Raw genomic sequence first — 13,830 nt, 5'->3', positions numbered from 1 at the left:
CCAGCTCGGTTCCGAGGATGGAACCGACATCGCATCAGTGATGAATGAATGAAGATTAACAACATCAGATCAATGTTTAGTGACATGTGCAACAGAGGAAAAGTACAGTTGTGTACACTTACCATAAATGTAGATGTTCGAGTGTATTCACTGTCGCAGTCATTACAATAGGGTTATCCTGCTGGCAGGCTACCCTCCGTCGGCCTGAATTCCAAAGTCTAGGTCCGGCGTCGGTTGCTGTCGCCTCTTCCCTGACGTCAGTGCGCCAGGGGTATAAAAGATGCAGCCGACGCCATTTTCTTCAATCTTTCTTGCCGCGCGGTGCCCGAAGCAAAAGCAGTTATCAATTGCCGGTCGGCCGAATGCTGAGATTTCCGTGTGCGAATTTCAGATCCGAAGTCTTCACTAAAAGTTAAGTACCCCGTTGGAGAAACTTTTTTCTTGCTCCAGACCAATGTCAGAAAAAGTTAATAATTGTATTTCTTGTGGGAAGCAAATACCTCATAAGGACTTTCATTCTTACTGTATTCCTTGCCTAGGCCCTGACCACGACGTTGCTAGTTGTCGGTTTTGTGCTAGATTTAACCAACGCACTATTAAGCGTCAGTACGATTTTGCATTTCACTATTTTTGCAGAAGATTTAACTATACAATGTCGTCGGATAGCCATCCGACTACTGGAATTCACAAGAAACGCAAGGAAAAGGACAGGCATTCGAGGTCCAAAACCGACAACGAGGCTTCTTCTAAGCCAGTCGCTGGTTCTCAGTGAGGCGCCTTCGCAGCCGTTATGACTGCTACTTTAGACTCGCAGGCCGCTACCGACACCCATGTAGAGTCGACCAGGCCGCTGGAAGCTCAAGGTATTGGACCTTCAGAAACTATTCCCTCAGATGGGTCCGGAGCCGCTGAGCAGGCATCGGCTTCTGAGGGTGTTTTCAGACCTACTCAGTTATGTTAAAACGACTTCAGCTTCAAAGGCAAAGACTAAAGCACCTTTAAAGACAAAGAAACAAGTACAACAGCCTCATGGACAGGCCTCCATGCCTAAAAAACAGATGCTCAAAATGGCCGAAGACCTAATTACTTTGATTAGGGGCTCCCATCCCCCTCCTGATAAGAGGCCTAGGCAAGAGACAGAATACGAATCTTCAGATCAGGTTTCCATTTCATCTGATTCCTCTTCTGATCAGGAATACTCTCTTCCTCCCTATTAGGATTGTGATGCTGAAGAATCTATCCCTTCAGCCTCTCCTCCTGAGGATTATTCTTTTGGGGAAACTTTACATACCATGAGGGAGCATTTCCACTGGGAGAGCCAAGATTATTCAGAATCTAAGAAAAGGCTCAGAGACTTCCTTTTACTACCACAACACAGGCCCCTAGCTATTCCATCTGTGTTAGACATTGTAGATTATGTATTTTCAGAGTCCAGTCTGACCCCTGACTCCTTACCTCCAGCTCCTGTTAAGCCGGACAGGTACTACAGGGTTCCTTACTCTCATAAATTCCTTTTCAAAAACCCGGCTGCTGACTCAGAAACTATCTCTCAGGGTCCCAAAAGGTTCAAGGCTTCCACTGCAAAAAACCCTACTCCCTCTGACAGGGGTTCTAGGGCACTGGACAGATGGGGAAAAAGATTTACATTTCTGCTAAAGGGCTTTAAATTGTCAGTTTCATATGCTGAAATATCAGCAATATATTATGTCACTGCTTAAACAAAAATGTTGATAAATTCTGAATGTGCAGAAAACAAAGAAATGCAGGAATTATTGCATGCAGCTGAACAAGTTGGAAAGCATACTTTGCAATGTGGTTTTGATTCTCTGGAGGCCTCCTGCAGGGCTGCAGTTACGGGTTCTGTCATTAGGAGGCATGCTTGGTTAAAGGAACAAAATCTACCCGATCATGTTAAAGCAAAATTATTAGATGCTCCATTACAGCATGATGTTTTGTTTGGTGTTAAAGCAGAAGAGGTGTTAAAGAAAATGGAGGACAAAGCTAAATCTATGCAAACCGTCAAAGATTTCTTACAGGTACAGCCACCAAGATTTAGCAGACACTGGCCTACAAAGAAGTGGTCCTTTCCAGTGTCAGACAGGCCACAAAGGGACAGATACAGACGCCCTAGAGGCAGTTCCCAGCCCCAAGGTTTGTACAGGTCTAAACAGTGGGGTGCTTCTTACCTCCAAAACTGGAGAAGACAAATCACAGCCATACAGGAAACCGTCCCAATGACTTCCCCCTGCCTGCACCAAGCACTTATCTTCTGACAGCACCTTTAGGGGGAAAACTAGCAAAATTGGCACATAATAACCCAGGACAAATGGGTCTTAAACATAGTGTCACAAGGCTACAAGTTTCACTTCCATACACTGCCAAGGGCAAACGGTTGGCCAGACCTGCCAAAACATCAATGGGCAGAGGCACAAAAACAAGTCTCATCCCTCATGGACATGAGGGCCATTCAACAAGTACCAGAGTAAGAGCAGGGACAAGGATTTTATTCAGGAGTGTTCTTGGTACTCAGAAAGGGCAAAGCCTGGAGATCAATACTGGACCTATCTATTCTAAACACGTATCTGGATATTCCAAAATTCAAAATGTTGACTCTACAGCAGCTTCTGCCCATGTTGGGCAAGAAGGCTTGGCTTGTGACTTTAGATCTAAAAGAGGCATACCTGCATGTCCCAATCAGACAAACATGCAGAAGATACCTCAGATTCAAAGCTGGCTCAATGCACTACCAATTCTCTGCACTGCCCTTTGGCTTATCTACTGCACCCAGGGTCTTCACAAAGTGCCTGGCACCAGTAATTGCATTCTGCAGACAGAGGAATACAAATATATCCTGACTTGGATGACTGCCTCATTCAAGCAGAGAACAAGAACATTCTACTACAGCATCTGGCGTTTGTAAAGAGATTACTACTATGCCTAGGGTACACAGTCAACGAACAGAAATCAAAACTAGTACCCTCTCAAGAGATAATATTCCTGGGTGCAAGCTTAAATACAACTGCCCAGATGGCTTATCTCACGCCAGACAAACAAAGGCAACTGACTACCTATTTCAAACTGTTGGCAGAAAAGACCCAGTTATCTGCAAGAAAACTTCTGCAGGTTTTGGGCTTCATGGCATCCTGCATTCTATTAATTCCATATGCAAGACTGCATATGAGGAAACTTCAATGGTATCTAAAAAGTGTTTGGACTCAACATTGCCACAGCCTGGAAACAATAATTACTCTCATTCCCTGCCTGTAACAGGAGTTTCGATGGTGGGCGAATGGCTGTCACCAGAACAAGGGACAGCCATTCACTCTACCCCCAGCCACACAGACATTAACAACGGATGCATCGGATTATGCCTAGGGAGCCCACATGACAGGAAAATGTATTCAAGGCACATGGTCCGCAAACCAAATGCATCTGCATATCAATCAAAAAGAGATGCTAGCTGTTCAAAATGCCCTGACATCCTTCAAGGACCTACTTCATCCGGGACAACTACTGATAAAAACAGACAACACCACGGTCATGTGGTATATGAACAAGCAGGGAGGCACTCATTCTTACCCCCTTTGCAGACTAGCCATGACTTTGTGGGACACAGCATTGGCTTACCAAGTATATCTGCAGGCACAATTCCTGCCAGGAAAGACAAATACTCTGGTAGACGAACTAAGCAGAAACCTCATGGATCCCCACAAGTGGAAATTGGATCCACAAGTCTTCAGCCTGGTAACAAGGAAATGGGGATGCCAGGACATAGATCTATTTGCCTCGCCTCACAACTGCCAACTAAAGAGATTCTGCACAAGGACTTATCACAGACAAGCATGGAAAATGGATGCCCTGTCTTTCAGCTGGAAAAACTTAACAGTATATGCCTTTCCTCCTCTGCCTCTCCTCCCGAAGGTACTCCTAAAGGTCAGGCAGGAGAAGCCAAAAATGATACTGATTGCCCCAGACTGGCCACACCAGTACTGGTATCCAATCCTAAGGAACTTGTCTCAATGCCTAGCCTGGACCTTACCTCAAGTGCCTCATCTACTGTCCCAGCAGAACAATCAAATCCTGCACAGCCAACTCAAGACCTTAAATCTGGCAGCATGGCGGATAATGTAGTCATACAAAACACACCTCTCACTAAAGCGGTGATGGATGTTATTTTGGAGGCCAGGAGGCCTAGTACTAGAAAATCCTATGCTAGAAAATGGAACAGATTCTGTGCTTGGAACCAGGCACAAGGAATTGACACAGCTGTACCAAATATTCATCAGATTTTACAATACTTGACTGAGATGCTGGACAAAGGCCTATCCTTTTCATCTATAAAAATTCATGCCTCTGCCATTTCAGCTCATTACAATACAGAGACACCAATCTTTTCTCATCCTTTATTAAGGCAGTACCTCAGAGGGGCCAAAAATTTAAGGCCTCCATGGAGATCACCAATACCTGCTTGGGACCTCAATTACGTCTTGGAAAACTCACCCTGCCTCCTTTTGAGCCAGCCGCTACAGCTGATATAAAGTTTTTGTCTTGGAAAACAGCTCTGCTCCTAGCAATAACTTCTGCAAGAGGAGTCTCAGAGCTACAGGCACTCATGGCTGTGGAACCTTTTATAATTTTTTTATCCAGACAGGGTTTCTCTGAGGACAAACCTGACATTTATGCCTAAGGTAGTGTCCAGTGTGGCCCTTATCCAAACTATTCATCTGCCTACCTTTTATCCAAACCCACAGAATAAGAGGGAGAGAATTCTGCATTCTTTGGACATACACAGACTGCTATGCTTCAATTTGAACAGAACCAAATCTTTTAGAAAGGCAGAGCAATTACTAGTGGCATATGCTGCAAGATCACAAGGAAAGGCTATCTCAAAGCAGACTGTTTCAAAGTGGATAGGCCACTGCATTCGTTTCTGCTATTCACAACATAGCAAGCCAGTACCTAAGGGCATTAGGCCACATTGAACCAGAGCAGCAGCCACTTCAGCAGCCTTCCTCAGGGGAGTACCAACCAAAGACATTTTAGAGGCGGCTACTTGGAGTTCAGTGCACAGCTTCACAAAGCACTTTCACTTACCACTCTTACTCTAAATCCAGGGCAGGCTTTGCCACTGCAGTTGTGCAGGGCCTAATAGCCACTCCTTATGCTATTTAGCTCCAGCCTCCCAACCATAGCTTTGAGATTCAACCTAATTGTAATGACTGCAACGGTGAAACACGAAGAACCTAGTACACTTGTGTACACTTACCATAAATGTAGATGTTCGAATGTATTCACTGTTGCAGTCCTGGTTACCCAGCCCCCTGACTTATTTTGGCTGTACCTCTACTTTCCTTTACTATGCTTAAAAGTGTTTTGGTGTATTTGCTTTTTTTGTTGGAGGTATATCATTGTATTTTTATATTTAATTGCTTCCCATTAGGGGGGCACCTGACATCTGGGGCAAGAAAAACTGATGTAATGGCATCAGCTGCATGTTTTATACCCCTGACGTCATGGAAGAAGGGACAGCAACCGACGCAGGACCCAAGACTTTGTTAATCAGGCCGACTGAGTGCTACCTGCAAGCAGATAACTCAAATGTAATGACTGCAACAGTGAATACACTCAAACATCTACATTTATGGTAAGTGTACACAACTGTACTATTCATCCCCTGAACCCTCAGTAAACAGGTGCTGGATGTCATCCTGGAGGCAAAAAAGACCTACTACTAGAATATCCTATTCAGAAAAGTGGAAAACATACTGTTCTTGGAGTCCGTCTCAAGGAATGGACACAAATGTGCCCAGCTTACCTCCTATACTAGATTACTTAACAGAAATGTTCCACAAAGGCCTATCCTTTAAGATTCATGCCTCTGCCATCTCACCTCATTATAATACTGAGCCACCCCTCTTCTCTCATCCTCTGGTCAAACAGTACTTTAGAGGAGCCAAAAAATTTAAGACCCTCCCAGGAGAGCTCCCATTCCAGCCTGGGACCTTAACTTTGTATTGGAAAAACTCACGCTTTCACCCTTTGAACCTACTGTTTCAGCAGAATTAAAACTCCTCTCCTGGAAAAATGCTTTACTTCTAGCCATCACGTCAGCAAGAAGAGTGTCTGAATTGCAGGCCCTTATGGCCGTGGAACCCTTCATTATCTTCAAGCGGACAGGGTTTCCCTCAGGACTAACCCATCACTTATGCCAAAGGTGGTATCTAGTGTGGCTTTAAAGCAATCCATTCATTTCCCAACCTTTTTTCCTAATCCTCAGAATAAAGGGGAAAGGATCCTGCACTCCCTGCACATGCACAGACAGCTTGAGTTCTATCTGGACAGGACTAAACCTTTCTGAAAATCTGACCTGCTGCTAGTCAGCTTTGCTACAGGGGCAGAGGGCAAGGCCATTTTAAAGCAAACCATTTCTACATGAATAGCACACTAAATCCATTTCTGCTGCAAACATCATGTGAAACCTGCCCCACAGGGGATCAGAACACATTCTACTAGGGCTACATCAACTTCTGCAGCATTTCTCAGGGGAGTTCCTGCCAGGGAGATCCTGGAACCCCAACCTGGAGCTCTGTACACACCTTCACCAAGCATTACCACTTGTCTATCTTTTCTAAATCCAAAGCTGGATTTGCTACAGCAGTCTTACCGGGCCTGCTTGCCAGCTCCAATGCTTCTTGACTGCCTCCACCTATCCTTAGCTTTGGGAATCAACCCAAATGTGATGACTGCAACAGTGAAACACGAAGAACATAGTGCAGTTGTGTACACTTACCATAAATGTAGATGTTCAAGTGTATTCACTGTTGCAGTCCTGGTTACCCTCCCTCCAGCTCCTTGACTTCTCTCTATGCTTCTACCTATTCGTTTTTGTTTGGCCATATCCTTTAACATTGGTGTTTACTTTCTACTGGGGCTGTTCCACACAATGTAATTGCCTCCTGTTGTGGGGGATCCTGACATCTGGGGCAAGAAAAACTGATGTAATGGCGTTGGCTGCATGTTTTATTCCCATGATGTCCTGACGTCATGGAAGAAACGACAGCACCCGAAGCAGAAATCCCAAGACTCTGGTATTCAGGCCAACTGAGGGCTACCTGTAGGCAGATTGCCCAAATGTGATAACTGCAACAGTGAATTCACTCGAACATCTACATTTATGGCAAGTGTACTCAACTCTACTTTCTTTCTCAAAGTTTTAATTGAAATTTTGGCTTAAATTAATAGATGTGGCAATATATTTGGATAGTATAGTTTAATATTAATTCAAGAACCTGTATGCCGCTTTGAAGTTGCGTATTGGCATGCTTTGACTTGTGTTTTGTTAAGCATACTTTTGAAAATTTGTTTGCTCTTTTGACGGTATTAAGTAGACATTTTTTATTTTTAGAGAGTTTCTGTGTAAATAGGGATAAACAAGAGGATTGTTAAATCTTTTTCTTTTATCAGTTAAGAAGTACTTGGGCATACATACATAAGTTTTTGGGTGCCCTGCAAAATATATACACTAAAAATGATGAGTTGTATGTGTTTTCTGTTGTACAAGATACATTACAAAGTTGTATATGAAAGTAAGTATGAACAATACACTGAGTTTTCGTCTTTTTTTTTTTCTTTTATGAAGCATGTCCTACTTTACCCTATGGTATCAAAGAGTCTACGTAATATTGCCATAGGCAAGGATCCCTTGGAGGGACAGCGTCACTGTTGCGGCATTGCCCAAATGCATGACCACCACCATTTTCTGGGGTATCCTGACCTGGATGAGCTTCAGCACAATCCACAGCCCCTCATCTTCACTATTGAAATGATCCAGGTAAGACTGAAGATGATTAAAATTAATATATCTGTATGTGTATAATTATTTGTATCAAACACCAGAAAATGCATATGATTGCAGAATAATGTAATTTAGTGCAAGGAGAAAACTCAAACAACACTAGAAAGCAATAATAAACTCACTAATTGCATAAAAGAACTAGACACATTAAGTCAAAACTAAACCAGTTTCTCTGCAAGATGCACAGCTTTCTCACTGGATTTTAACATCTAATGAACAAAGAGCCAGCACACTTTTATATAAGGTTGTTGGACATGTAAATGAGTGACATCACATTAAAGCTGTAGTGAATGCAAAGTACCCATCCGATAAAAATCCTGATTACAATTAATCCAAGCAGTAAGTAGTTCCAAAAACAAAAATGCATATTAATACAATTCATAACTGCAAACCATCAACATAAAATAATGTGTTAAACATGCACAATAAAGCCAGATCCAATACAAATATACCCGAATATGCCTATAAACATACATTTTACTGCTAAGTAGATAAGTATGCATTTATAAAATGCACATTTTCATCTTAATACATCAAATGTCATTCACGAACAGTTCAGTAAACAAACCCATAGCCTTCTCAGTGAAAAGTAATACCTGATGAGCAAAAAAAAAATCCTGCACACTGTTTTTTAGTTTAATTATGCATTCATGCTGACAGCATAACATTAAAGTAATTGCAAGAACAAAATAATTAAATAAGCACACTGCCTTCACAACTAAAAATAAGATTTGAAAAGAAAAACAATTATAAGCTTTTTTAAGTTTAACTTTGTATGCACACATAAAGCATCACATTAAAGTAGTGGAAAAAGCTAAATACTTATTAATCCAAGCTTACCCATCCACCTGCATTTTGCAACCAAGTACATAATGCACTTCTCATCCTTATGCATCAACTCTCCCTCATGTGGGCAAGGGTTTGCTAAGCAGACAAACCGCTTTCTCAGTGAAAAACAACTTCTGATAAGCTGAAAGCCTGCACACTGTTTTTTTTTTTTAATTTGCTTATGCATGCACCAAAAAAGTATTACATAAAAGCAGTTGCAAAAGTGAAATGCTTATTTAACAAACATACATCCTTCTCTGTGAAAATATTATCCAGTAAGCAAAAAGTCTACACAATTTGTTTTAGTTTAATTATGTGTGCACGCATAAAACATCACAGTAAAGCAGTTGCAGAAGCAGAATGCTTATTAACGCAGTCCACAAAATCAAAATGAGAGAATATTTTGGACAAAAATAAAAAGAAATAGCAAATGTTCTATATAGATAAATTACATTTCCTCATTCAAACCAGGGCTGAACAATTTTCCTGTTTTGATTATCCACATTATTTTCCTTATTTAGAATGGATTCAATGTATGTTTTACTCGTAAAATAATTAATTATATACTACAGAATCAGTGCCAACAAATGAGAATTTTGCCCCTGAATGTGTTAATGTGTGCTTACACAGTACACCTCTCATTTTTTTTTTTTTTTTTTTTTTATCAGTTCATAGGTGTGTATTAGGCTAATGGCCCTGGAGCCTGTATAAGCCTAGCCCAAGAAGATTCCCTTGGCATCATGCCGCCCAAGGTTAGTTCCCAGTGTCCCTGTCAAGCAAGGCCACTGAAGTGATCCCCGGGGAGAACTTCCTATTTCCCACCCACTCGTCAAGATTTTTCTTAGAGGACCAGTGAAGTGCTCTGCTTGACATGAATGGAAGTTTGTTCCAGAGTATGAGAAGTCTCTTGGTTAGGAACCTGTCCCTCCAGCATGTTCTGTTTATTGTGGTAATGAGGTTAAGGTCCCTGGAGCATGTGGTACGGAGGGATTGGGATTTCTTTAGGTGTAGCATGTCTAGCAGCTCTGGGACAGACTTGGCTTTGTAGGTCAAGCAGTAGTACTTTCCTTAAAAATTCTAGTGGTCTGTCCAAAATAAAATGCTCCACACCAGCACTCACTCAAATCAACCACATTCCACCAGATCTGTGGCCACTTCAGCTGTTTTTTGGTACAGAGTTTCATTAGATGATATTTGTTCTGCAGCTACTAGGTCCTCATCTCGTACCTTCATCTCACATTATAAATTGGACATTGTATCTAGGAATTTTTTTTTAAATTCATAGTTTCTCCTGTAGACAAAATCTGGTTTAATTTCTAAAACAGAAGTTAAATTGTTATTACCCATTGAAATGTTTTAGTTATTTATAATATTTCTTATACTATCCAGTAACATGTCCAAATTAAAATTATTCCTGTTATGGAAATTGTCTGTCTTTGATATTCCCTTGGGTAATATTGTGGGGCATTTACAAAACAACCATATGAGCAACTGATAGTTAATAAGGATTGAAGGACTGATACTGTACTCCACTGTAGTAGTGGCAGTGCATTGTATTTGCTTTTTTGTATATGCAGCAAGGATGAAGGCGTTGAATGCAAGTTACTCTTAGAATAGTGTAGTTGTTTTCTTTGGTAGGGGAAGTTTGTACCTTCCCTAACCCTTCCAGCCTACATTTAAGCAAGAAATTGAAATATAACTGTAGAGGGATTAAAGGTGATATTGCTGGTTGTTTTTGTTTCTTTACCTTAACTCCGTGTTGCACTGTTTCCATAATAATGAATTGTGTTTATTAATTTCAAGTTCATCAGCAGTTTTACCATTCTATCACTTAGCTTATCTCTCAAGTCTTTCAGCATTTTTGGGGCAGGGTAGGAACCTGTCAAGCCCCAGTGCCTTGTCTCCCCTATGCCCTTCAACTTTATTTTTTTTGTCTCCTTGATAGTTAGAGGTAACTTTGTCCAGCTTCCCTTCCAGCTAATGCCCTGATGTTTCTGTTTTGCAAATTGAGTTAAAAAATAAATCCTTCTCTCCAGTGATGTTCTTCATTCCACATTGCTGCAGTCCTAACCATTGGGTAGTCCGCTGTCCCAGTCGGCCCGAATACAAAGAGAGTAGGACGTATTGTCAAAGGCGCATTAGAACTGGCCCACACTCACGGGTACTTCACGCGCATGACGTTTCAAGGCTTCTTTGAGACCCAGGTGGGTTTTAGCTTTTCTTCGGGACTTTCTCCTCAAGAAACATATGCTTAAATGGCAGAGGATTGATTTAAAAGGATTAGCTCTATGCTCCCTCCCTCCCTGAGCTCCAGGCCCTTGATGTGATTTGAGAGTTGAGCCTGAGCCTGAGTTTCTGAGTCTTCGGCTGAAGACCTTTGGTCTGAATTGAGCTATTCTTGGATTCCTATTGATTCTGATTCTACCTGGATGTCTTCTCCTCTCCCTATTCTCCTATTTTTCATTTTCTCTTGAGAATACTGCATTTCCATGAGGAGCATTTCAAAATGGATTTCTCTGATCTCAGGAAGAGGCTTTAGCTTAGGAATTCTTGTTTTACCCAGCATGGGCCTTTAGCTATACCTCCTGTTCTGAATGTGGTGGAAGATGTTTTTGCACCTAATTCCCTAAACTGATTTTCCTTTGCCCAACCAGAGGCTTAAACCTGGATAGGTACTTGCCTGAAGCATATCTTTTTAAGTATAAGTCCTGTAGGGCTAGGGAAGACTCGAAACTCCCCTAAAGGTGTTAGCTTCTGTTAAAAACTGTCTCCTGTCTCCTTCCTCCTGATAAAGAGGGCTTTTGGATGAAGTGATGAAAGAAGAAAGTGCATTCTTCTTCCAATGGGGAAAGAAAGTGCGCTGAATCTGCACTCAATACAATCTAAATATCATATGCCTCTTTCATAGTCTAAAAAAGAAGGTCTATCGGAAGGGAAGGTAAGTGTAGAGAGAGTTGCAGGACTTAGTCTGTGGTTCGAACATGCAAAGCAGCATTCACTGTTTTGATGCTGTGCAGGCTTCGTGGGGTGGCTGCCACCGGTTCTCTGCACTGGTTTCCGTCTTCACTGGCACGGGTCTGGATTCAGTGGGATCCTGAATTTAAAGGCAGATTTTTTGGATGCTCCTTTACAGTCTGTTGTGTTGTTGGACGGGTTAGTTTGAAGTAGTTTGGAAAAAGTGGAGACAAACAAAGGACAATCATAAACAGATTTAAACTGTTTTTTGCAGGTGCAGCACTTAGCCTTAAAACGGAAGGGCCTGGAAAACTACTAAGGGATTTACATATCCTACTTATGATTCCCAGTCTCTAGATTCTGGAGCGGCTCTAGGGGTCTCTTTTCTAGGTTTTAACAGGAGTTCAACCTGTTCACCTGCCTCTCAGTGGGGGCAGGGTCAGTCCTTTCAGATGCTGCCCACGACTAGCCTTCAGACAGCTGCCAGTTCTCCATCCCTCGCCTCTCTGGGAGGAAAAGAAGGCTCTTTTTTTCAAAAAAAAATTGGGATTTATTTACCCAGACAATTGGGATTCTGATATCATTCACTACTGGGTTACAGGTTATTACTGCCTCCATACCTTCAAAGGCATGCCAGGCTACTCTCCTTCTACAAAGAAAAAGAGGCTCACAAGCAAATTCTCTGTTATCTAACAGGGGGCAGCCCAGCCCCAGAAAGGGCCTAGGATTTTATTCTCGGGCCTGTTCCACTGTTCCTAGTACTCAAAAAAGGGGACACGCGGGAGCACAATTTCTTTTTACTATTATATAACATTTATCGGACATTCAACCGAGTTCAAAATGTTGACGCATTTACAGCAGCTTTTACCTCTGCTACTTGCATCACTGGATGATAAACTTTAGATCTCACTTTACTTTTCCATGCCCTATCAGACTGAGAAGGGAAGTATATCTACGTGAAGCTGGAAAATTCTCATTATCAGTTTCTTCCATTGCCTATTTATCTACTCTACTGCGCCCAGGTCACAAAGGTTCTACTGGCCCAGTGAGCTACTTCAGGCTAAAGGCAAAAAGGATAATTATACTTGGACGACTGCCTGATTCTGGCTCCAAGAAAAGGAAAGGAACCTTTTTTGCATTTTGAATGTGTGATATGTGATAGCTAGCCTAGGTATTCTGTGAACGTAGATAAAAAGTCCCTCTCCAGACTAGTGCCTCTCTGGGTCTGGGTGTGAACACAGCTACAGACAGCACTTCAGCCTTTTAACAACAAAAGAATCTTTCCATCTTTCCATTTTCCATTCAACTATCTCTTCAGTCCTTCTGACTGCAAGGACAGTCCTTCAAGCCTTAGGGTTCATGGCATCTTTAGAGGTGCTTCGCTCTGGTGCAACAACTGTATATGAGGAAGAAGAATGGTATCTCAAAAATGTATGGACACAGCACACAGCAGATTTTTGACACTTACACTGTCATTCAAATAATGCCAAAAGGAATTTTTGTGGCTGTGGTGCAGTCACCTAACCAAACTAGGAAGGGACTCTCTGTGACCCAGAGGCAGTCATCTAACCTAGCGACAGATGCCTCAGGCATTGCTGGGGGAGCTCATCTAAATGGAAAGTGGATACAAGACAAGTGGCCTGCCAGACTACAGCATCTACATATCAACATGATGGATTTTGTATCACTCATATTCACTACTTCAACTATATTTGGTTTAGATTTTGATTTCCATTTTCTAGTAATTGCTTTATTGGCAGCCACACAAATTAAACTAATGTCTTACTGTGTCTAAACCATTCAGATCCTGCATCCCAGGTAAAAAGAAATAATTTCCTTAGTTACACTCATGCTTGCCCAGTATTCCTGATAGAGTACTGTAGGGAATTGTTATAGCCTGCCAACTTATTACACTCTGAAAACACATGCTCCCCGTTACATTTCCAACATTTGCCATCTACCTGACTCTGCTTGGGATATAAAAGTATCTATGCAAACGCTTCCAGGCAAAAATCCTAAATATTCTAGATTTTTTTTTGCACATTTGGGAGCCATACATATGTCCTCCCATTGTTTTCAGGTATAATGTCTTGTGCTGGAAGGAAGGCAAATGTGGCTAATTACTTTACCTTGATGGCATAAACAAGATCACTGTTGTAACATATTTATGTCATATGTTAAGCATATTTGCT

The 13,830-nt window shown here is 41.8% G+C and overlaps 1 protein-coding gene across 1 annotated transcript in view; it reads left to right on the top strand.

Annotated features, from left to right (window-relative positions):
* Positions 1-13,830, top strand: part of LOC122811954 (aryl hydrocarbon receptor interacting protein) — a 735,611-nt gene that overhangs the window by 407,435 nt on the left and 314,346 nt on the right. The window contains exon 3 of the mRNA XM_044084150.1: positions 7,640-7,831. Coding sequence (XP_043940085.1) covers positions 7,640-7,831 — 192 coding nt within the window. The remainder of the gene's footprint in view (positions 1-7,639; positions 7,832-13,830) is intronic.

This window comes from Protopterus annectens, chromosome 9.part0, assembly GCF_019279795.1.
Source record: "Protopterus annectens isolate FY-2018-M chromosome 9.part0, PAN1.0, whole genome shotgun sequence".
Lineage (NCBI taxonomy): Eukaryota > Metazoa > Chordata > Ceratodontiformes > Protopteridae > Protopterus > Protopterus annectens.
This window is presented reverse-complemented; position numbering and strand designations above follow the sequence as displayed.